General features: G+C 40.9%; 2 protein-coding genes across 2 annotated transcripts; both read right to left on the bottom strand.

Moving 5' to 3' along the window:
• Nucleotides 1–367: 367 nt before the first annotated feature.
• Nucleotides 368–19,588, bottom strand: cpda (carboxypeptidase D, a). Its single transcript, XM_062385412.1, has 21 exons — nucleotides 18,806–19,588; nucleotides 17,119–17,366; nucleotides 13,022–13,164; nucleotides 12,737–12,906; nucleotides 11,821–12,233; nucleotides 11,251–11,442; nucleotides 10,619–10,786; nucleotides 10,429–10,538; nucleotides 10,109–10,211; nucleotides 9,543–9,685; nucleotides 9,281–9,450; nucleotides 8,886–9,188; nucleotides 8,562–8,757; nucleotides 8,251–8,386; nucleotides 7,960–8,106; nucleotides 7,200–7,298; nucleotides 7,048–7,112; nucleotides 6,717–6,848; nucleotides 6,311–6,496; nucleotides 3,676–3,778; nucleotides 368–2,658 (listed from the first exon to the last, which is right to left on the bottom strand). Exons 1-21 carry the CDS (start codon nucleotides 19,459–19,461, stop codon nucleotides 2,432–2,434), a joined length of 4,110 nt encoding a protein of 1,369 aa, XP_062241396.1. The 5' UTR covers nucleotides 19,462–19,588; the 3' UTR covers nucleotides 368–2,431.
• A 2,275-nt stretch (nucleotides 19,589–21,863) lies between these two features.
• Nucleotides 21,864–25,226, bottom strand: cryba1a (crystallin, beta A1a). The gene is made up of 6 exons (XM_062386144.1): nucleotides 25,135–25,226; nucleotides 24,593–24,659; nucleotides 24,311–24,429; nucleotides 23,940–24,081; nucleotides 23,212–23,354; nucleotides 21,864–22,389 (listed from the first exon to the last, which is right to left on the bottom strand). Exons 2-6 carry the CDS (start codon nucleotides 24,629–24,631, stop codon nucleotides 22,242–22,244), a joined length of 591 nt encoding a protein of 196 aa, XP_062242128.1. The 5' UTR covers nucleotides 24,632–24,659; nucleotides 25,135–25,226; the 3' UTR covers nucleotides 21,864–22,241.

Below are 25,226 nucleotides of genomic sequence, written 5' to 3'. Positions count from 1 at the left end.
TGATCAGTAGGTGGCCTTATGACCCTGAGGAAACATAATTTTTTGTTTGTCTGGTCATGACACACCTATGTGTTGATTTTTGGGAAGATCGGTCAATGTGAATGCCAGGGGTCTCAGGGGGCACCGTTGAGACATTTTGCCACGCCACTTGAAAATTCCTCAAGAATACGTAAATTTTCACCACTTTCTAATTTTTTGCAAATTTTGGTAAGAATTAGAGCATGTTAAAGCTCCAAAAAGCCAATTAATTTGCCTGAAAAATAATAATATCCTTAACATTTTCAATAGCGCTTGACTGTCAGTGCCTGTCGGTGCTCTGGCCCTAAAAATAGCAGCACATTATGAAGCAACACAAGTACAACAGATGTGTAGTGAAAGGTTTTATTTCATTGTGTAAATGAATCTTTGTGCATGTTAGCAGGTCACGATCATACAGAGGTACTTTATCAAATGTTTTGTTGCGTGTAGATTAATTGTTCACATGAATTGCACTTTTATTCCCCATCATTGCCAAACGGTATTTACAGTTGATTCCAGTTAATCTAAAAATCCTCACAGCCAACCCTGCATGACCCTAACGCAAGCTAATCTTTCCAAATTCATAAGCAGGCATTCACAGACATGGAGTAGGAAAAAAAAGAATGCATATAATAGTCTTTCTACACAGACACCAGGCTTGAATATACTGAGAGATGCAAAGTCTTGTGTATTTGATGAAAACTACTGTGTGTGTGTGAGGACAGACGTCAGGACAAGTTGTACATGGATTTCTTATGAGGAAAACCAGTGTCTTCTGGTTTTTGGCTCTTCCCATGATTTGCATGATGAAATTCTAGGCTAATACAGATATGTGAGCAAAGGATTAACAACTGCCATCTCACCTCGTCTTATTCTAATAACCCCTCAAGTTTGCATGTTTGCACATAAACCAGCTTCCCTGGATATGTCCCTCACCCTGCTCAGATTTTGAAGTCAAATAAGCTTCTTTATCATGAGAAATGGCCAATTACTGCATTTTTTCATACCAGACAACGCTGTTCTTAAAAATCCATGAAGGCAATCGCTTATCAACCTCTTTGTCACTCTCCCTGACAACTGCCTGAAAAACTATGACTATCTCTAAATGTGGATATTAGACCTTGAATGTAGAAAGCCTTTTCAGAGCTTCAAATCACATCTTAGTTACGTGGATTTTGATTTATAATTTGTATATTTGTATGTAATTTATAGACGTGGTAAAAATTTGCATTCCTAACTCAAAACGGGGTACAGACTCGATGTGACAAGTGTCAAGCTTTAATTTTCCACAGACAGTTTGGATTATCCTTCAACAAACCTGTTAAATAAAAAATACATTCTTTTCTAAATTACTTGGGTTTTTTTCCATGGCCAATGATATGGGACAATACTCACTTCGATTTAGTGCAAGATGGCCTCCATCACACAGGGGTTCCTGCACAAACTGTGGATGGTTCCTGTCAAGGAGGATGGTTAGAGATTCTCCCCGAAGTTTGTATTAGGGTTTTGCCCACAACTTTGACTAGCTGTAAAATAAAAAATAAAACCACCGATACCAGGTCAGGCAACCAAGAGTCATCTGTGCAGAATCAGTGCAACATTAGACTTTTAATCATCATGTCTCTTCTCCTACCGCCTAATTATAGGATGGACCGAGAGTCATTTATTCGCTGCTTTCTACTAAATACTGCAGCTGGACTGTAAACATTACAGAAGCCAAGGCACAGTATTGGATTCAGTCTCCCAAAAGGCTTGGACACTTCAACCTTTCAACAGCGTCTAAAATAAGCAATCTTCCTAGCTCCGAAGTCATTGTGAAAGAAAAGCGTAGTGATGACAGATATCAGTGAGGAGATTCTGTGGGACTAAGTACTTTCATTCAGAGTTCATTTACACATTCACTAAACAAGAAAAAGTTTCATTTGGACTTTGCGGCTTGACTCCTCAGACGGGTGGGACACGTAGCGATCTTCAAGAGCTATCTTGAATGGCTCGGAAAAACAAATTAAATAAAAAAGCTGCGGGAATCAAAAACCAAAGGACGGATGAGAGCCACAGTGGAACAAACCATTCTCTTGCTCCTCTTTAAACACCTTCTCTCTGTCCTCTTGTTGACCTAGTTAAACAGAGATCCATCGCAAAAAAAGCAAGCCCTTCACTCCAGACATCAGCATGATGTTCTGTTAACTATTAATTTGGTTGCACTGATAACTGTGTGACCAAAAGCTAGTGCGCAGAGCTTGTTGGTATAATAGAAGAAAAGTGTCTTTATCACTCATATCTCAAGTCGTAAAGATGGACTTGGATGGTGCCCAAAGTTCAACCTATTCCTTGTTGGACAAGTTCAGTTTCCAGGCGGGAGATCAAAATAAAAAAAATGCTGAGCCAACAGCAAAAACTGGCACCTTTGTTCTCAGATTTTGTTGGCGTACAGCGTATCCTCGTCACTTTCGCTCTCGTCCTGAAACTCGTTGGCGAGCAGGGACTTCTTGGAGCCCATGGACGTGAGCCGGATCTCGTCGTCGTAGTCGTCTCTGTGCTGTCGCAGACGGTGGAAGCCGTCCTTCTGACGGTTAGACTTGGCCGCACACACACACCAGATGATGCAGGCGGTCACCACCAGTGCCGTCATGGAGGCCGCTGCACAGAGGGAGAAAAATTGATTAGCAGGTCTATGCCCACATCCGTTTCAAGACGCCAATACCTGCGTACCCAGCTGTGAAAGGATTGGGTCCAGTCTACATCCAGGACATGATTAAACCTTACACCCCAGCCCGTCCTCATCGGCCAATCGGCTTGCTGCTCCCTCAACGCGAGCTAGACACTCACAACTCTTTGCACTCCTGGCTCCTAAATGGTGGAACTAGCTCCCCATTGACATCAGGACAGCAGAAAGTCGACACATCTTCTGCCGCAGACTAAAGACACATCTCTTCCGACTACACCTTGGTTAAGAAGAGGATGTTGCACTTACATGTAGCACTTTGTAGTTTTGCTTTTTTTAAGCAAATTGTACTCAACTGATTCTTGCTGTCCTGGGTTTTTACCCTCATGGTTGAATGCACTTATTGTAAGTTGCTTTAGATAAAAGCATCAGCTAAATGTAATGTCTATATACACATACACAAATTTATAGCTTGGAGAACATGTATAGTAACAATTTGAAATAGTAAATCATTTAATGAACAGAATTATGTTTAATTTGTAGATGATATGACATACTAAACAAAAGAGTCACTGACAGATTCCATAAGAAGGATCACAGTCCTACACACTGAAAGTATAATTAGTATTTCAGAAAGGAGTTATTCAGTACCAATCATCTGTGTTAAAGATCACAGCACTAATTTACTAGATGGAGTCAAAAACCATTAGAGAACTGTTTAATTCATGGACTCCTCCCAAGCAGGAGCTACAAAGCACGGTACCAACAGGTACTTCAGTGCTGTTCGTGCCACATTTTTCTGTCCAAGCTCTTGAGACATGCATTCTGTTTTACGGTGTCCAAACCCGACCCAAGACAGTGTTGGAAAAAAAGTCATTAAATATATAAGAAAAACCATTGTGATCAATCCACACTCAAATATCACTTCCATCTTTTTATCTGAAACAGGCCTGGCCCTTCAGGTCCCGATGAGTCTACACTCTGATGCTTACCTGCACTGGCCACCACAAACTCTCTGGGCAGCCCAAAGATATTGTTGTCCATGTCAAACTCAATGATGATGGAGCTAGCAGCTTCATAGGACGATACCACCACCTGGAACACAGAGTAAACACTACAGTAATCCTCTGAGCCTTCCTGACACTTGGAAGATGATTATAGTAAAACACTCCTAACTCCAAAAAAGGTTCTGCTCTTATTTGAAATGTGGTAGCTTTTGAACATAAACTGCAACCTGTTACCTTTAAGATAAAACCAATTTATTTTGGTTGAACAAATGTGACATGAAAAGTACTTTCGAAGCATTTGAAATTCAAAACATCAAGATGAGTTTGTCTTTGTTTGATTGGTAATTCCACTTATTTGAACCTTCTTACTAACTTTTCACAAACATGAGAGCCCTGAACACGAGCACCCCTTAAAGAAAATATCAGGCTCTACCACATGTTGTCCTGCATCCAGGCTGTTTCTTCAAATAAAGGTGAAATGCCCTCAGCTCTGTGCTAAAGCTCAACACTGAAGTGAGGCTGTTAATGACTTCATTAACACGTCTGGTCTGCAGGTGAGACTGCTTAGTATCATCTAGTGCAGGTTGTCTTGTAAGAGGAAAATAGGATTTAAACACTGGCTCGTAAAAACTCTGAAGTGATTTACACAAGTAATTATTTAAATGCAGTTTAAAATATGGGGAAAGTAAATGCTAAACTAAGGAGAGAAGAATTTCCAACAATCTGAAGACACAACCAAAGAGTAAGTGCACATTTCACTTTTTTCATTATTCGAATGGTTTGTTGGTTGTTGTTTTTTGCCACAATAGAACCAGAGGCATCCACTAAACCTAATGTGCCTTTAATTTGCAGAGGTGTGAGATGCGTCCTTATGGCCTAAGACGAAGTATTCGATGTCCTAAGAAATATGGGGATGCTATTGAGGAGAGGACATCTGTTTTGGCACCAAGTCATGATCTGGATTTTGTGAGTGAGCAGAGTGAAACGCAGCCTCAGAAACCCCTGGACGACAGGTATATAAGGAACGCTGCTGTTATTCCAGATCTCAAACTGCCCCCTGATGAAGGAGCCCTCTCCCCTGAGGAGAAGCCCCCTACAAATGTTTCATCGACTCTGCCGGGCCCTGCAATGATCCACGGCTTCACGGTACCGGAGTACCAGCAGACATATCACTCCATGGTGGATCCCTTTCTCTTCAGTCCCTGCGGGAGGCGCTCAGCCTACAGTCTGGAACTGGGGCGTAATATTAAGGAGCAGCTGTTCAAGGAGCTGGCTTACCCAACGCTTCAGATTTCAGAACAGCCAAATGGAAGGGTAGAGGTGATGGAGAAGTTTTGTGTGCTCCGTCCTACACCTTTCATAGACATCGACAGTTAAGGAGTAATATTCTTCCACAGACTTACTATGACAGAGGCTAGTTTTCTTTCGAGTCTCTTGGTACTTTGTTTGTTAATTGTCCTTTTTTGTTTGACTTATAACGTAATGTGGACGACAGATTCACATTTCAAATGTTTTTTTGAACAATTATGTTGAAGAAAAAGTTCTGAAAGTTACGTTTTTTCTTACAAACTGTTCAACAGTCAAATTATGCTAAACCTCAGAAATCAAAATCTGTGATTGCTGGACTGTTAAATCGGGTTTGCATCTATTGAGTTGACTGAACTCAATCCGACAAATTCTTGGTTTGCAAGCATCAACATCTGACATGGCAATGTTCAAAGTTCATGTTGTTACATAATGGGCAGAATCCTATACTTTCCATCAGCTATTGTCACAAAAATCTGTCAATCATAGCCAGACTAATTCATGGCATAATGTAACTAGTTAAATAAACCAGTTCATGTTATTGAGCATCTGTGGGCATGTGTATATCTGAGGCACAAATACAAAACTTAATTTATTTGGGTTATTGAAACATATCTGATCAGGAAACAGCTACTGTTGTTTAGTGTTATTTTACTTTGCTTTGTAAAAACCTGTTAATCAATGAGCTACAGGTTCCAGGCTTGTGTTTCCAATGTGTAATGGTTTGAAACCTTTGTTCATAGATTGTAAATTATTAAAACACTGCCTCTTTAACATTTGCATCAGGTTGCACACCATGAGACATATCTTATGTTTTCCAGTTTTTTTTCTAAGGTTTTCATTACAGTGATACCTTACAACTATGATTATGAATGTTTCAAACGGCAAAATGTATTTTATCTCCACACACAATTTCATGGCTACTTAAATAAGTGTAAAAATGTTTGCCTGCTGCACACTAGAGGATTATCAGACCGATTTTGGGTCTGCTTTAGTCTTCCTGAAGATCAATCAATCAGACTATTTGTATAACCCATATTCACAAATCACAGTTGGTCTTATAGGGCTTTAACAAGATTTGACATCCCCTGCCCTTAACCTTCAACCAAAGTAAGAAGAACAAAAAAAAAGTGTCGGGTTCAAGGACTGAATCTGAGCCTCCCAGATATCGTTAATAGAAAACGTAATACATAACTTGTATGATATGTATGTTTACAAATAGAGGACACTCGTGTTTTATCCCACCATGGTCATCTTCCTGAGGAATATAACATTCCTGGCCCACACACTGTATGACTTGTGTCTAACTGTGTACCTCTTGACGTTGTTGTTGGTAGCCATCGGCAACAGCTTCAATGTTGTGGTTGCCAGGAGCCAGCAGCGCGTGGAAGTAGCCGCCCTCTGTAGTAAACACTCTTACACCTCCGTTCAGCACAATGATTGCACCAACAATAGGCTTCCCGCTCTTGTCCCTCACCACTCCACGCACACCTTTATGGACCTGGAGGAGGTAGAAATGGAGGGGAAATTACAAGGCAGTTGATGATAAAATTCAGGTCATCAAAAAGCTTAAATACTTGATGTGAGTCTTAACCATAAATAATAATTATGCCTTAAAATGAGCGCACTAACTAATTTCATGTTTCCACATCTAAAAAACATCAATGTCACAGAGATCCATTTTTTTTGTTTTCTTGGGGTGCTGAAATCTTGCTTCATACCTCCACCAACATGCTGAGGAGAGCCTTCTTGTTCTCGGCCCAGAGTGTGGCCAGCTGCTCAACAGGAGGGAACAGACAGCAGCCAGTATACACTGTGATTTCTGGACAGTGGCCAAAGTCCATACTGAAATCCTGAGAGGAAACATAGACACAAGATGACACATGAGACAGTGCTTGAGCAGAGGCCTGTTTCGGACCCATTTAATCTGAGAGATCTCTCTAAACTGATCTCAACACTGCACTGAAAAACATAATGTGCTTTTTCATTTCAGATTATATCTTGATAAAACCCATATACTGTGTAGTGAAGCCAGGAACAACTCTGACTCACCTTCATGCTCCCCATGTGACTTTGTCTCTCTGCTGCCCTCATGACTCCGTCAGGGATATTGCCCGCTGCGTGACAGGAAAGTTCCATTAGCCACCATTGATTAATTAGTGACTAAGATGACAATATCTTTTTATCGTGTCTGAAGTTCATACTCTGCCCATTATTTGAACATCCGGTGTCTCCGAGGTGCATCTTGGGATGGTTTGTGGCATAAACATTTGCCAAGTACTTCATTGTGCCCTCGTTTTCAACTGGAAAGATTTAAAAGTTGATTAAATGAAAGAATGCAAAAAATGTGTCTAGTTAAAAAATATATATATTTCACACTAATCTATTTCAGAGTGAAAATAGTCTGTCCTACTCTGCAAGTTATGCAAATGAAAAGCCTGTCAAGTCTGTGAGGATAAGTAAATTAGTGCTGTAGATGGATTTCTCAACATTTTAAGTAATATAATCAAAACAAAGTCTAAAGCACCACTAGCGCCATCTAGATGTTGTGTGTAGTGTTGGACACAACAAAAGTGAAGGCAGCCTTATAAATTAAAGTGCAATATATGCAATATTTGTCCTGAGGGTGGCGCTACATTTGTGTCCTTCAAATCAAGACGACTTGAGGCTTATCATTTTGGAAGCACAGCATAGCAGGTTCTAGATAAAATACTCATGCTGTGATAGTTGCTATTCTGGCTCAAAAGTAGCATTAAGAAGATTCATGGAGTACCGAATTTAAGAGGGTTCATCTTTTTGATAGCGTAACAGTTTTTAGTTAATGTCATAGAAATAAACTGGATGGTATACTAAATATTAAAACAATCTGGCCACAAATGATGCCACTGCCATTATAACAAGAGAGATTATTTACAAACTCTGAAAAAGAAGCAGCAGTAAGAAGCAGTTATCTGCATAGCATACCAGGCTGGACGGGTTTGTCATAAGGGTAGGTAGCAACAAGGGCCCCTCCATCGAGAGCTACAGAGAGTGTGTAACTCCTTTCTAGAATCAAGTCCATCATTGCTCTGGTCTCTGGCTGAGCCTCCACCACACGCTGTGATGCATTGCCTTATAGAGAAAAGACACGGTGGACAGGAAATAGTTGTTAGAGCAGGTTTTGCTATCCATGGCAAATGCACGTAGAAACAATGATATCCTCTTCTTCAGTCTCGGTCTCTCTGTTGCACAAATACACAAATCAATAGAACTGACCAAAGAAATCTGTGTCCAGGTCTTTTCCATGAGCATTGGTCAAACCCTGAGTGGAGGTGCACTGTTTCTCAACAGACAGTTCTCGTCCATCTGGGTTTATCGAAGGCACGATGACAATCCGGGTCTCGTTGATCAACTAGGGAAAGAAAATGGAGAAGGAGCATTTGAAGAAAGAGTATTTTTTTTCATTATTCAAACAAAATTTATGCCAATAGACAAAACCAAAACAGGCTTTAAAAAAGCTGTATAATTTACTCCGTAATTTAATAGTTCAAGATGTCAAACACCTTCTCAGGGGCTGTGAGACACACCTTAGTGATGGCTGGGTTCTTGCCATAGTTAATACAAAGGAAGGTAGCAAACTCCAGCAGCAGCTCTGAGCCCACAGGAGCATTGCCATGGATCCCTGCTACAAAGCGAATCTTGGGCTCAGATGGTTCAGCTTCCTCTGGTTTGTTAGAGATTTCCAGAGCCCAAATGGTTCGAAACTCTACACTTTGGCCCAGTCTAGACGAAGAGAAGAAACAATGATATAGGTCAGTATCAAAATATTGGTTCAAGACAAAGCAGCAGTACAAACAATAATGTGCTCTAAAGGGTAAATGATGTGCGTTGGGAAGGCACCGCCTGCATACCTATGTAAGGATGTAATTTTTGGAAAGTTGAGTGTGAGGCCCCTCATGGACTCTGACAATTCTTTATAAAGATGGTAGCGGAAGCTGCTCTCTGTGGCTGTTCTCTTGACCAACTGCTCCAAACCCTGGCCCAGAGAGAGCTCTTTGATTAAGCTCTGCAACACCTTCTCAGACGGGTTCTGTGTGGGTTGGGGTCCGTTTTGAGACTGGCCTTTAGAGTCTGAGTGCAAACGTGTCAGTCTGAAGTCCACCACCTCCACTCTATCCTTTGCGACTGTGGCGTAGGTTCTTTGAGGGATGTACCTGAACACAGAGAAAAATATTTAAAAACTTAAAATTTTTAATGACATTAATGAATATGTTTCTACTTCTTCTTCCTGATATTGCAATCTTACCCGTGAGCAACGGCTGTGATTGAGTAAGTGTTGGGGGCTAGAAGTCTCCAGTAGTCTCCTGTTTGAGCCGTGGTGATGTTATGGTCTATCTCTGCCACAGTGATGGTAGCATTGGGTATTCCTGTACCATCCCTACTGTCAGACACTGTTCCCTTTACTCCAGTGTGGACCTAAAGAGACACACAACCACATAAGTACATGCAAAACTGAGTTAAAGTGAGAGGGAAGCTGGGGGCAGTTTTTTGAGATTTATGTATATTACCTGGTGTATAAACTGAAGAAGGGCTCTTCGGTTTTGTTCCCAGTATTTAGGCAGCTCCTTTGCCAAAGGGTACTTCACACAACCCAACTCAATGGTCACTTCGAAACAGTTGGTGTTTAAATAATTCCAGTCCTGCATCCCACCTTGGGGAAAAAGTTCCATTTAAGTCCACCTCAAGTTGTAAAGGATTCATGTAAAGCCAGTGTGTAGCAGGATCGTTGTTAGAATATGATTATAGCATCTACATTGTCATGTGTTTTTCTTTGTTTTCAGAAATAATTAACTGCAAGGATGAACCAGATTTACTTTAAATGTTCACAACTGCAAAACTTAACCAATTTGTAGCCCACAAGTACTCAAGCTGGACTGAAAACACAATATGTAGACAAAGCATTTCACTAAACTTATATATAACACATATTTGAAGTTGGAAATTGCCAGGTGAAAGTAAAACTTGTTTTCAGTGAATGAAAAAAAAAAAAAATTAAATATAAAGGCGGATTTTCCTGAACTCCTGTGAGAAATATGTGATCGGTAAGTAAGAAGGAGGAGAGATAAAGACATACCATGGAGATTGTACCAGTTTGCACCGTTGGTGATTCCGTTTTCAAAATATTCATCTGGGTACAGTTCCTCGCAAGGGTGTCCATTGTGCATCAGAGGATTCTCCTGTGCACACAAAAACACACAAGTAAGAACACAACAACGAGATTTGTTCTGGTCAAGTAAACACACACAATGTAAACATTGTGGGCAATGTAAACAATGTAAACATTGTGTGTGCCCACATTTCCTAAAGAAAAACAGAGCTTCTATTAGAGGACTCAACTCCACAGTTTGCTTATCCCAGCATGAAACTGATCTGACAGCAGCAGTGTCCAGTTACCTGTGAGTATGCTTTGGACACCAGCTGAAAGACCTTGTCATCAGGGGACCGGCTGTACTGACTTAACCCTTCTTTGTCATCATCAAAGGGATAGTTCACCACCAAGGAACCTGAATTACACAACACAAAAATGAGACAACAAAAACATCTGAATGACAACAATCAGTAAAAGACCAAAGTAACAACGTGCCTCCATGGAGGTTGGCTGACAGGACAAAGGAGACGCTCTTCAGCCAGTTCATCACAGCTATAGTCTCTGGCTGTCTGGTCCCTGTGGTGGATGTGAACTGATCGGGGAAGTTGCGGTTCAGGTCAACATTGTTGCTGTTGTTGCGCCCTTTGTAGCCCTTCACATCACCTGAGAGGAAAATAAGAAATAATAGAGTTATCTGCATCTGTAACCACAGCTTCTTCCTGCTTGAAGAATTAATTTCCACCTCTGCACTTCCTGTTTCTTTGTTTGAGCAGAAGCTAACAACTTTGTGAAATGTCCCTATACGTATGCTTGATGGTGATGATACACTGACGCAACACAAATTCATGAATAATTGTGATGGTCTCTTAAATGTTAAACATCATATGAACAAAGAAAATACCACCCATTTCTTTGTGTCTGTATATGATTGTGGTCCGGCCATTTTGTAAACATACACTGAAGTAATTAGTCCTGTATGTTATACCTTTGCTCCATCTATCAACTCCTTGACTTGTACTGTAAAATATTTTCCATAATGTTGTAAGTCTGAATTTCACACTGGGCTGATAGTATCACTTTATTGTTGCCTAAGTGAACACTTCTCATTGTGTTTCCTTTTCTCTTACCTTCATTGGCCGCCTCATACCCATCAGGGTTCATAGACGGCATGATGTGAATGCGGGTGTTGTTGACCAAACGAGTGACCTCCGGGTCGGTGCCATAGTTACGGCAAAGATACTCAATGAGGTTGAGCATCAATTCTCGGCCCACCACTTCATTACCATGCATGTTGGCCACATACTTAAATTCAGGCTCACCTGGCATGGTGACAAAGAATGAGAAGCAAAATAAAAATCCATACTAACACACAGCATTAACAGGAACTCCTTCATTGTGTGTAAATAAAAATAGCTGATCAATATTGTAATGCAAATATTTGTTATGTGTTACATATACGACATGTAGACATTGTAACTGTGGTGAGAGACAATTTTAAGGGTCTATTTTGCTGTGAACCGCACGCGAAAAATATTGTCGAGACCCTGATGCTCTTGAGAAGTGTGGCTCATGTACATTTCACGCAGGCAGTGTGGGCGCTCTAGCCTGATAACAATGGCGCCAACAAGAAACCTAAGACATTTAGCGAAGCACACACGCCGCTCACATGTCCTTTGTGGCCAAGGTATAACACATACCGTGCTCGTGAACAGTGGGGTTGTCTGAGATGACCATCACGTAGAGCTCTCTGTCTTTCACAGAGCGGCCAATCGAATGAAGATGGACGATAGAGGGGAACTCGCTGCTGTACTTGCGTAAGAAGACCTCCATGTCTGCATAGTTGTGGTGACGGAATTCCTGCGGCTGGACGGGTATATTTTCAGGTGGATGCATTGAAGGGTAGTTCCCGTCTCCGCTAGACACAGCTAGAGAGGAGTTAGAAGCATCTGTAGTAGTGGTGGTAATGTTTGGATCACTGCTGGATGGGACAGAGGACGTAGGCACAGTGCTGCTGCCTGCAGCCTGACTGACGACAGGTATCAAGGTAAAGTTAAGTTCTGTGGCTTTGTCCTCTACGACCTTGACACTGTAAAAAGTCATTGGTGTGTACCTGTGAACAGGAAAGAAAAAACACATGCATGAGGACTTAAGGTCCACCTTAAAATCACCAGTAAGCAACACAATTAGACACAAGGACCTCCTCTGGAGAAAATTAGGAAAATCTCAGAGTTCAGTACATTTTACAGTTTGAAAGCAGTAAAAAAGAAAAATTAAGCTCTCTACCAGGAAGTTCTTCACCAGTGAACCTGTGAAAAATTGTTTTCTTCACCTCAATGACAAAGTCTTACTCTTCGCTAAAGAGGAAAAATGTATGTTATGCGTTTCGGTCTGAGCTTCCTTGTTCGATAGTCACAGAGTGCTTGGTTGCACAATCTGCTTTGCTCATTTTGATCTGCAAAAATGAACAGGAAACAAGCATGTGGAACACACTGCTTGTTGTCTGTCATCAGTAATTGTGGTAAAATGTGTCACCAGGCTAATGTTGTTTTGCAATGCATGAATTCTATTTTTCAAAAGCTGCTATGGAAGTTGAAGTTCAATATTAATTCTCACCCTGGGGCCACAGCAGTTATGTTGTATGTTCCTGGGAGCAGGAGGCGGTAGTACTCCCCGTAGTCTCCTGTGGTCAGATTGTGCTGAATGCCTGCCACCATAATGTTGACGTTGGAAAGATCAGTACCAGTGACGGCTTCTTTCACATATCCACGAGCACCTATATGTACCTGGAAGACAGTGTCATTGTTAATACCATGGAAATGTTTGCTGAACATGAAAAACTGTAGGACACAGGGATCATGCAGGGTTTGATTGTAGCACTATCCTTCAAATACCTCCTACCTTTTCCATGTAGGCTAGTAGGGATTCCCTATTCAGATCCCATTCCTTATGAAGCACAGTTGCAGGAGGATATTTGCAGCAGCTAAGCTCAATGGTGATCTCCAGACAGTTTCCATGGAGGTAATTGAAGTCCTGCATCCCTCCTAGGTAACAGGCCAAAAATATCACAGACCAAACATTATTGTTCAACACATTAAAATATATATGATATAAAAGACAAAGATATGTCTAAATACAGGGATTTAACTGATGTGTTCAACACAAGTGAAACATCACTCATAGAATAAATTCTGAAACCAGCTTCCATAATGTTACACCCAGTAATGACAGGTCAGGCAGGTTTCTGTCTTTGTCTCCTTAATTCCTCAAATTCAAGATAGTGTTTAAGGTGGCAAAAAGCCATGACATCTGCAGTGTACCAGCTGACCCTACGTTCCACTAAGGTAAACAGAGTGAAACACAGGAGGGTAGGCTGTTCAGCGGGCGTCCCTCTGGAGCAACAGCTGGCAGCCAGCGGCTCCCTGTCTGGAGGGTTGCCATGACTCCCTGCTGGGTGGCCAGGGGAACCCAATAAACCAGCCACTATTTGCCACTTTGCAACACTCAATGTATAAGAACGTGTTCACTCACCAAATACTGACAAATAAGCAGCCTCAAAGAGAAAGCGTCATCACATCATAATTATAATGACCCAAGGATTTACCATAATTTAGTAAATTGAGTTTGACTGACATGCATTTTTGGGCGCCGATGCTTTGGGGCCAATTCCAAAATGCGGTATGATTAAATGAGTAAAACCTAATAATCTTCTTTAGGTTGGACGAGTTCAACATCAGATTTTCACAGGAAGTCTGTCCCTCCAACCTCCAACATTTATGGATCAACCCTGAAAGGCTACTGATTGACCGACTTTCCCTAATTTTGTTAAACATTAATAACATTGTCTGATTATTAAAAAATTTGGTTTGTCGACCAGGAGACAACAGCCCCGGTATACAGACGTGTCGGGTGAACTATTAAAGGATTTAACCTCTGTGGTGGCAGCCATCACAACAGGGTGCTATGGAAACATAAGCAAACAGGATCTAAAAAGAATCCCCTTCTAAAGATGAACAAAATACAACTAGCACTGCATTGAGCTGTGGAAAATCCTCCTCCATTCACTAATAGCCCTTTGTCTTTGACGCAAATCTCTTAGGTACATGTTGATAGAGTTCGACAAATAAGGGCCCAACCTTCAATATCCTGTCCACGTAACAGATCCGTTGACGCGCCCTCAAATTAGCATGAAACCACTGAGCACACAATAGAGCCACAGTCAGCGCTCCAACAGTAAAATTAAAGCATTGATCTTGTTCATTCATACGTCTGAAGGCAGTTACGTGTAGATTTCCACATATACCATGTCAGAACTATAGGGATACTCAGAGAGCACATACCTCCGCCAAGGCCCAACAGTCCCCTCATGAAACCACATTTCAATTCACTACATGTGGATTTTAATTTACATCTGCTTCAAACGTGCACACAATTATAAATATCAGTCAACTAAGCATGCATTTTCAGAAATCTGAAAAAATACCCTATCACGCAATGGTAGAGAAAGTGAAAAAATTCCTGGATCCGCACCCTGATCTGGATCTTCACCAAATTTTAACAGGTTCTTTTTGGACCCAGACCACTTTCTTCCACCAAGCTTGCTGCTAACTATCAGATTAACAAACAAAATGAAAACATAACATTCTTAGTTGGCAAAAATAAAAGTCAAAGCCTACAGCTCTGAACAAATGATACAACTGTGAATCGAAAAAAAAAAAAGTACACAAGAAGGTTTTGATGCATCATTATTTCAAAGTCCTTCCAGACTAGCACACAAAACAACCTTCTGTTCTTGACTCCTGGTCTTGGCTCTTTGCCCTGACCGGTCATTATGTTACACTATCCCCTGATGGTTCCATCTGCCACCAGTCCAGTTTTAGCACTGACATTCCATCCACTGAGACTTGTCAGACAGATACAAGCATTGTCTATTCAACTGATTTACACTTCTTCTTGTCTGCCTTCATCAGGAGATAAGGATCTTCCTGCTGCTGCTACAGCTACAGCTGCTGCTGCTGCTGCTGCTGCTGCTGCTGCTGAGAGTTTTAATAACTGGATCCTGTAACAGAATGAACCTTGTATATAGACTGACAAACCATAAAAAGAAACAGGTTATCTCCAAGCTGTAACAACCGTTCTCTACTCGCCTTGCCTCTAGTTTCTGATGACAGTAAAAGCCAAGATTTACACAGAAAAGTAAAAGCAAACTCTTGCTGTCATCGACGAGTTTGTTCAGGGTTTGAGTAATGATTTACTGCCCCATTTCCTTGAGGTGGTAAACACACAGTGTGACATGTTATGACATAATATCAAATCTGAAGTGACCTGCAACAGGAATTAGTTTTAGTTTTTTAGGAATCCTGAAATTATGTGTTTGTTTTTGGGGCTGTTGATGTAGGTAAACAGTAAGTTGAATTAGATGAGGTCTAACAGCCTGTAGGTTACCCACAGTTAACTAGATGGTCATCATATAGGCACTTTATAGAACAAAGTCAGAGTTACAGTGCTTTCATGAAAACCGACTCACGTAAACATTGTCCTGATATGACAATCGCGTTTTGAATGGGAATTTGAAACTAATTAGTCTGTCTGGAGGCGAATGCATGTTAATCTGTGGGAAATTAGAGATTAGAGTATGCACTACAGTCACCTGAAACTGTACACAACAAAGCAAGACTCAACAGGAAAAGCAGTACAATAACCTTAATCTGCAGACATTACATCATCGGCCCCACAGACAAACCAACAATGCAGAATCAGTGAGTATTCTGATAGAGTTTCTGCCTAAGGGATACAAATAAACCCTGTTCCTGAAGCTGAATGAAGTGTAGAAGTCAGGGAAACAACACAAGACACATTAACTAAAGCTGCTAAAAGACACCCAATACATTTACATTGACAGAAGTGTTCTGACTGCCGAGTAATTAGGAATAAGAGATTATGTCAACTATGATGTTAACATGAGGTACTAATAGAACAGTCAATCCCTAATTATGTAAACAGCCTGATTAAGACTCATGTCAATATTAGATCCTAAAACTTGCTGACACTAATATTTGTGACTAAGTAAATGTGTCTAGTCATACAGAAATCATGGACACATACATATATATTTTTGCATAATATATATAAATATACACGACTATGAAGATTTTACCCAAAAGCCCATTGACCCGGAGAAAGCTGTCTACATCATGTGCAAAGTTCAATGGTAAACATGTCGACTACTCAGACAGTCTCAATAATTAGAGGCTTTGGCAGAAAATCACAGTGATTAAAAAGGGTTGAGTGAACTACTTCAGTGCTTTCGACACCTGGAAACCTCTGAAACCAAGCCATACTATTCAGCTTCACTGATGAAAAGCCTGAGACTGAATCACTGAAATAATCCTGGGTTCATTAACAATTAAGATGAGTAAGAGGCATCAGTCAGTTCTACAATGTGTATAATAAGTCTTAATTGGTCTAAAACATGTTCTACGATGCAGCTATATGAAGTGTAACAGTACTAACGTGAACTTGCTTTGTCTCAATAGAGCTACATGAGACTTTGCCTGAGAGCGTATTCGGTCACCAAACGTGTTCAAGTTGTTTTCTGTGATCACGACTCTGCACAGAAATGTGAAATCTGATTTTTGGTGGAACATTACCCAAAGTTGGCAACAAAACATAATTTTATGCTACAGCATGTGTAAAGGATATATTGATAATTCTGTTCTTGAGCCTACTCAAACAAGCTGTAGCTTGTGCATACAACTTGCCAAAACGTTTAAAAAATGCTGACACTTCAACAAGGACAAATTCTTGGCTTTATGATGAGAAGAAAAATAACACAAGTTAGAGTGAGAAGAGTTTGAATTGACTTCTGCTCATATAAAACTAATAATAGTGGTCCTGGACAAACAACAGGATTTTACTAGATTCAACTGCAATGATTTGATCCATTTTATCACAAAACATTATGCATTAAAACAATGAATAATGGATCATCATCTTACCAAGTAAATCGTACCACTGAGCCCCATTGGTGATGCCATCTTTAAAAGTTTCATCCATGGCATCGGGACAGTTGGGCAAACCAGTCTTCATCACAGGGTGGTTCTGGGAATACGTCATAGCCAAGTAGCGAAACAGGCTGTCCTCCTCTGACCTGCTGTAGTGGCCCTGTTGCTGATGGATGGCTGAGTCGTCATAAGGGTAACTGGCGACCACACTGCCACCATGCAGGTTCGCTGACAGCACAAATCTACAGAAACAAATTGAGGGTTTAGCTTTGTCTTAAAAGACCATTTTACACATGTTCAAGTCTGTGTAAGAAGAACAGTATTCATAATTCTGTATATTCATCAAAACCACAACAGTCCCATTGATTGTTCCTCCTGTCCACATTAGATGTGCTTTCAAGAAGCAATTTGGTATGAGAGAATTAGGGAGACACCTGGTTGATTTAGCCAATTCTGACTGGTCAATTCTCAAATTTGATTCAGCTGAATTTTCACACGTAACAAAAACTGAACCTCAGCTGGCATGTTGGGATGCATTGTACTGGAATAAACTTTGCCCTTTAAAAAAGTCATGAGGAGAAAAATGTGCTCCTGGCATTTACAGAAATCAACATTGTAATGTAGTGTGAAGTTTCTAAGAGGAGGATTCCGCTTTGTGTAGAGCGTGCAGCCGACAGGCCTGCTTTATCTAAACTAATTGTGGTGCACATGGCAGGGTTGAAGTCTAGTCTTTTTACATATAATACTATTATGGTGTCCCGAGAAGGCTGACTTTGTTATGAGTTCCATTATTAATAATAACAATCAATATAATAATAATAGCTGCTTAAATTTAAATGCCGCCTCTCAAGGGACCCAATGATGCTTTGCATGTGTCGGTAGGGACAAAAGAGAAAAGAAAGAGAGTAATTCGCACAAAACAGGAGAGAAATACACTAATGGCAGGGTGGAGCGTTAACTGAGCAAAAAGGCCTTAGTGAACAGGTGGTGGTGTTGATGTTTTTTGAAGCTGTCCAGAGAGGCAGCATTGCGGATTCCAGTGGGGAGAGACTATCCCTGAGGTGCTAATAAAGACGGAAATGACAACAATGTTTGTCTCTCTCCAAACTAGGGCAGCGGGTTACTGTTCCTAGGAAGGAAGTTGTGTTTTTCGCCCCTGTCCACGTGTTGGTTGATCCGATGGTTGGTTGGTTTGCTCATTTGTTAGGGGTTGGTTGGTCGGTCAGCAACATGCAAATCTACTGAACTGATTTGGTGGAGGGATGGGACATGAGTGGATCTTGATGGACAGACTGATCCAGGGTTTCAGAACATAAAGAGTTTAGAGCCAGAAACTTCACTCTGAAGCAAAACTTTAAACAACAACAACTTGAAACATACATCTTCATTATAGATATGGACTCATATGAACATTTTAATCTTGATATCATTTTTGTCCATATCCTCCAGCCCTAATACAAACTAGTTGTTTAATCTCTACATCCATCTGAAGCAGAGCCACAGAGCAGTCATTGTTCCTGAGATTACGGAGTCACCTGCTGCTGCCGCCGAGGTATGAATGAACAACAAATAAGCTGCTCATTGAGAGAAAAGTTTGTACCAATTTTCTCATTCTTCAAATCCTCCACTAAAACCGACCAAAAGGTGTCGGAGGGAAAACTCTGTGGGAGCCTAAACTCACTTTTTCTCCTGGATCCACCTGATCACAGCCATGACCTCGGGTATTTCCTCTGGAGAGATGCTGGTCCCGCCGAACTGGTCAGGAAAGCTTCTGTTCAGGTCAATGGTTTTGGCGTTACTTCTGCCTCCGTTGTCGCCCATGCAATCCCCCTCTCTGGACTTCTCGAAGCCGTCCGGGTTCATACTGGGCATGATGTAAATATCCGTTGTGTTGACGAGCTCCGTGATGCGCGGATCCTCGCCGTACTTGAGCAGCAGATGCTCCACTAGGTAGACCAGCACCTGCCGGGACACGGTCTCGTCTCCGTGCATGTTGCCCACGTACTTAAATTTAGGTTTCCCCGGCGAGTCCGCGTCGGGCTCCGTGGTGATGCGCATCACCCACAGCTGCCTGCCCTCCACGGACTGACCCACGCTCGACAGGTTGGCTAAGTGAGGGTATGTCTGGGCTAAAGACTGAAGACGTCCCGTCAGACTCGCGTAATCGTAGTATCTGTCGTAAGTTTCTACCGGGTCCTCGGCGGCGGGGCTGCTGGGGCGTCGTATCCGGTGTCGGCTGGCGTCACCGGGGCAGACGAGGAGCAGAGCGAGGAGACAGGCGGAAAGTGACGCTGGTAGTTGGGGCACGGTGGGGAGACGCTTCCATGTGTCGGCCATGTTGACGTGTCTTCTTCTCCTACAGCGTCCGGACCGTGGGAGCAGAGGACAACCCGCAGGCTGCTGTGTTTTCAGGGTTTCCCAGCAGCTGTGACGGTCCGTCTGGCCTTTGCCTTGTTTCCATCTACTTCCGCTAACCGCACCGGGGCGGGGTTTAACGCGATGACGTCGAAGTTTAAGGTGGAGCGGTGGAGTTAGTGCCGAGAGTCGAAACACCCGTAAATATCAATTTATTGTTATATATTCTTATACCATTAAAAACAACCTGAGAGGTTTCGGGTGCCCTCAAATGTAACTGGAGTAGCTAATCTGTCAAGTACGCCCAGGTCATACCGCCCCAGTTTACTCCATTTTATGTTTGGTCCATATTTAATTACAAGAACCCACTTAATCCCAGTGTTTAGGATTTAGTTAAAGGGGAAATAATCGTAGTGTTGTTTTCACTTGTGTTTACTCATCTAAATGTCACAAATTGTTGTCTTCTTTACCCCCTGAATGGGCTCTTTATGTTTAAATACTTAATATTTACATTTGGAGTAGGTCCTCTCTACAGAGGCCACCATGTTTTTTGCTCTAGTCCAAACAGGAGGGTAAATTGAGCGGTGTTCAGCTGCAACATGCAACTTCAACACTAGATGTCCTTAAACGCTACAAACTGAACCTTTAGTACTTCATTACTTTCACGTAGAGTACCTAGCATTGGTTTGCAAAAGACACTTACATTTCAATACCGCAACTTTTTAGCTTCTATTGGCCTGCTGACTTCCATTTTTGTCATTTCTTAACTAGCCTAGTCAAAAAAAAGCTTGTAAGTTAGTGGTTACATTTTTTTTATTGTTTACACAATTTGTTATTTATTCTACAAAATAGCTTTAAATAGCATCAATATGCCTAATAGTATTTCCCCTATTAGGTTCCGAGTCCCTGCTTCATTACAATCAAAACTTAAACAGGTTTATTTGAACAAATATTCATATTTGAGGAGCTGGGTATCAGTAGTTTTTATTTCCATTTAATCTTAAAACTTAATTAAAGTATTGATCACTTATATAAATTGTTGCAATTAATCTTCCCACATTTGCCGCCACTAATGTTTATAGTATTGTATTCTTCTTCTATTTTTTGAAAATTGGTCTTTTGTCCAGCCCACTAAACTCTTTTCATTCTACCATCAACCCTGTGTTTACTTACATGTGACAAATACAACTTGAAACTTGACTTTGAGTTGGCTTACTGTTATGGTGAAACAAATTTCTGCCTTTGCTATCACAGCCACTAATCTGTACAGTTAACTTATATTAATCATTTTAAATCTCAAACTTTCTCCTGTTTCTTTGCAGAATAAGATAAACACACTTTGGCACTATTGAAAGATTAATTACAATTTCAAAATTCAACATCATAGTAAACACTTATTCTGTCGGTTTCTAATTGTAATTAATTGCATTATTTTCATGGCTTTTTCTGTAGCCTCAGGGCAAATCCTTTCCCCCTGTTGCATTATGAGGGATGAGAATAAATCAAATAAAGCAAAGAAACAAGCCTCAGGCCTGGGTAGTGTCTCTTATTGTTTGAACCTTCTTTTTTAACCTTTTCCTCTCACTATTCGGCCTTACATTATAATATCAATCACAACATACTAATATATCCCCTATACTTGTACAAGCAAGTTTTTCTAGCTCCATACACTCAATAATTCGGCACTTAGCATTGAGTCACCCCAGAGACTAAAAGAAAGAGATTAAAGTAAACTAAAGTCTCCCTTGTGGCGTGTAATTTGTTCGGTTTAAAGAATAATGAAGTAGTTACTGATTAAGCTCACTAATGGCCCATTGTTTACTCAGATTTAACCATAAGTGCCTGCGTGAATTTCAGTGTTGTTTCAGTGGTTTCCTTATTGTTATGTTATGCTGTTAGATATTATAAGGAATGCCCAGCTCCATAATGGTTTTTGTTGTGTGAACGGGTGGAGGAACTACAATACCTCTAAGTTGTTTGCATTTTGACAATTACATTAAAGGTCGATAAAGTATTTAAGTGTTTATTCTCTGTCACAATGGTATCAGATGACATATTCTCACAAAATAACTGCTGTGCTTGACTTCTAATAATTAACCAGTAACCAATTACATTTTAACCAACTACATTGCTGTAGGTGTGTGCTTTAATTTTGTGTGTGGAAATGCACATTATATGATATAAGGATTAAAAAGCACTTGTGAAGCTCTTGTTATGTTTAAGGTATGAAGCAAATGCTAACACTTCATAAAAAACATCATATTATGTGAACATCTTGACTGTAAATAGTAGCAACAAATTCTAGAGGCCTAGTGTGAATGTATTTAAACATAAAACTTCACAAAAGCTACAAATAAGGAAATAAATCACAACTGAGCATCATGGAGTTTAGCAGCAGAGTGTTGTATTTCTGTTTATTTCAAGTTGCCAATTCTTTCTTTATGGATCACTGGTTGCTCCATGTTTACTCATCTCGGTCCTCTGAGTGACATCACCACCCTGCTGCCGCCACGAAGGCTTTAATTCCCACGTCTTCTCTCCTCAGAGGGGCATCAGTTAGGAACTTCTCTTTGGTGGCTTTCTTAATTCTTTTCATATCATTTTCATTTGGCAACAGAACAAAACAAAAGTGCTGTTAACATCTCGATGGTAAAGGACCAGAAAGTGCTGGAATGACTGGGTGAAGGGAGGAAGAGAACGAGGAAGAGGTGGTGGAGGAGGTAAAGAGCGAGCAGTTGCGGGGGAGGAGGAGGCAGCAGGTCTCATTGCTGGATTCGACGCACCGACTGCACCTGGAAGGACTGAGCATGGGAGCCCCACTCTCTGTAGTGTTTGTACTCGCCGCCATGACGATCGCACTCCATGATGTACTGGTAACCACGGTAACCTGGAAACTGGTAGCACACCCAGCTGGAGGAGGAGAGAGGGAGGAGGAGATTTGTGATAAACGTGTGATTTACACAGTGAGGGAGGTGTACATGATTTGAAATCCACTTTGATGAAAGTATCTCACTCATGTGAAATATGAAAGGTGAAAAGACAAACTGAGGTTGGATCAGTTATTTTATATGGATGTATTGGAACTAAGCATATCTTCACAGCTTTTTGATATAAATTATTATCCAAAAACTGCCCTTATCAATGTTATTAAACCAACTGCTAAATCTTATATTAAACAATGTCATCTTATAGCACATGGTAGGATATATTTCATAAATACCACAGGGAAAAACCCAAATGTCATTGTAAGTATCATGACAAGATATGAGAATTTCATGTGTAAAATGAATAAGCTGAAAAAAAATTTAGCATATAACTGTGCAATTTTAAAGACGAACCTGAAGATAATGTTTCTGAAACATAAATAATCAAAAAATGATGACATAATTTATTTATTAAATCAAGATATTTTATATGCATTTACAAATTCATTGGGCAGTTGGAGGATTAAGATTTAGCTGTAACGTTCAGGTTATAATAAGTTCAATGTTAAGGTAATGGTTGAGGATATGCATTTAGATGTAATGGTTAATGTTAGGGTCAGGGGCCAGGGAATGTCAATGAGCGTCCTCAAATATATAAAGTATGTGTGTAAACAATAGAAACCAAGCTTTCCATCACAAAGCCATATGGATGAAGTGGGTTATAATTTACCATTCTATCCATCTAAATCAGTATTCACGTTTCAGAACCCTGTGGGGGTGGGATCCGTATACAGAGGTTTAGACTTACGCGCCGCTCTGAACTTGCATGGATCCAATTTCGTTGTTGCCCCAGCCCATGGCCTGCAGAGACGGGTAGTCATCGTTTACCTCCCACTGGCGTCCCATGAAGTTCTCCTTCTCAAACAGCACCATCTTGGACTCCTTGTGGTGCTATGTAAAGATAGAGTTAGTCAGAGTTATTCACAGAAAAAAACTGCAATGGTTACACTGTGTTTGTTTTGTGGAAGGTAGCTGGAGTGAGACGGTGCTGCGTGTGATCCTAAACTCAACCCCTTTGTTGGGAAAAGTGTTTCTGATAATCGGACAGTGAACGCCAATATATCATAGATCCCCAATGAGGATCAAATTATGGCTCAGTTGATGCTACAAATACTTTTGAATATTTTCTCCAGAGGGTTAGGATCATTAGATTTTTACCTGTTATTATGTTTCTGTGTTAATCATCTTAAAAATAAAAAACATCAGAAAGTTCTAACATAGATTTTTCACCAAAATATTGTATATTAACTATAAATCTAATTTGGTGGGGTGTGGAATAGTTCATAAGATAACACTGCAATACAGCTGTGAAAAGCATTCGTCACTCTTTAGAAACCAGGGCTCTCATCCCGAATGAGTCAGTTTGATCCATCAAATAAAGAACATTTGAACTCAAGTGGGATTTGACAAGTCACAAGTCCGACAACAAGTGAGATGGAGGAAAACAGAAGCTGTTGAATTGAGACGGACACTCACAGCAGAGCAGATGGGGCGGAAGGACATCATCCTCTCAATGTGGTAGGCGTTGCTGCCGCTCCAAGACTCCCAGTGAGGATATTCTCCTCTCTCCAAGACAAACTGCTGTCCACAGAAACTGGAGTGCTCATATCCTGCCCAGCTGTCCCAGGCAAGCAGACAAACAGTATATAAAACGACATCTGGACAGCATCATTGGATCATTGGGAAATTTATAACAAAAATATACAAATTATCAGATATTGAGTGGGTGTTCCTATATCATATCTTAACACCCACACAGTAGGTAGTTCATGTGCTGCATTTTTCAAACATACATCACTGAGAGGTATATTTGCCAAATTTTCTGCCTGGCATTTTGATGGACTCACGCTCCACATTCCACCTTCAGCGAGCGGATGTTGTCCACGCCACACTCCATGATGTTCTGGCACGCTGAAGTAAACTCCAGACGCTTACCCTGGAAGTTCTCCTGGTCATAAACTGTGATCTGGTGGGAAGGGGACACAAATGCATTCATGTAGCTTCCACATGCCACACGCACACACTGGTGTATGCACAGAGGCACACATCATCATGGACACAATCAGGCCAGATGTGAAATTTACATTTGTTAATCTTTGATTTTGTCAGTCATTCATGACAGGACTCACCTTCCATGGTCCCAGTGGGTGGGGATTATTGAGAGCCATATTGTTGTGTTTCTCAGCGCTTCTTTACCTTCAGAGTAAAGAGCGATGAGAAGATAAATACAAATATTACACAGTTCAAACACAACCTATCATCTCCTCAACAAATAATGCATCTCAGCTTATATTTATCATTTATTGCCAAGCATGTATGATTCTCTCCCAGATCTGTGTGTATGCCTATATAAATAGATGTACCACCTGATGTTACAGCTTTAGCACACATTTATTATTATTTATAATCTATATAACAGATATACACATGACCGGTTGCATGTGTATATCTGTGTAAAAGCTCTCTTGTGGCCGACTAAACGCTCACACTTGTTGGAGCCAGCCATTGATGCATGCACAATGCATGTTTGTTCTCCTAGTGCACGGTCAGTATGTCTGACCTTAGTCTATACATGTATGTGGCTCAGCAGAACAAACAATGACAAAAGACCCACAAACGTAAAGAGACAATGGTCAACAGGATGATGAATGGATTGAGATGGAGGGCTTACCTGACCGCCCCCAAAGAATATCTGCTCAGTGCGCACAGGGGGGCTCCACAAAAACGATGTCCTGGCCCCGGAGAAAGTGGAGCTATTTATAC

This window comes from Platichthys flesus, chromosome 4, assembly GCF_949316205.1.
Source record: "Platichthys flesus chromosome 4, fPlaFle2.1, whole genome shotgun sequence".
NCBI classification, from domain to species: domain Eukaryota; kingdom Metazoa; phylum Chordata; class Actinopteri; order Pleuronectiformes; family Pleuronectidae; genus Platichthys; species Platichthys flesus.
The sequence above is the reverse complement of the archived record's forward strand: the minus strand, read 5'-3'. Positions and strand labels throughout refer to the sequence as shown.

Bases quoted from the DNA above. Each gene is read 5' to 3' on its own strand.
- cpda (XM_062385412.1), bottom strand. From the start codon at position 19,461: ATGGCCGACACATGGAAGCGTCTCCCCACCGTGCCCCAACTACCAGCG. The intron at 10,539-10,618 runs GCACGTTGTTAC...TGTGTAATTCAG, and splicing joins GTCAGCCAACCTCCATGGAG to GTTCCTTGGTGGTGAACTAT. The intron at 8,758-8,885 runs GTATGCAGGCGG...CTCTTCGTCTAG, and splicing joins AAAATTACATCCTTACATAG to ACTGGGCCAAAGTGTAGAGT.
- cryba1a (XM_062386144.1), bottom strand. From the start codon at position 24,631: ATGGCTCTCAATAATCCCCACCCACTGGGACCATGGAAG. The intron at 23,355-23,939 runs GTGAGTGTCCGT...ATCTTTACATAG, and splicing joins TCCGCCCCATCTGCTCTGCT to CACCACAAGGAGTCCAAGAT. The intron at 22,390-23,211 runs GTAAGTCTAAAC...CTCCTCCTCCAG, and splicing joins ATGCAAGTTCAGAGCGGCGC to CTGGGTGTGCTACCAGTTTC.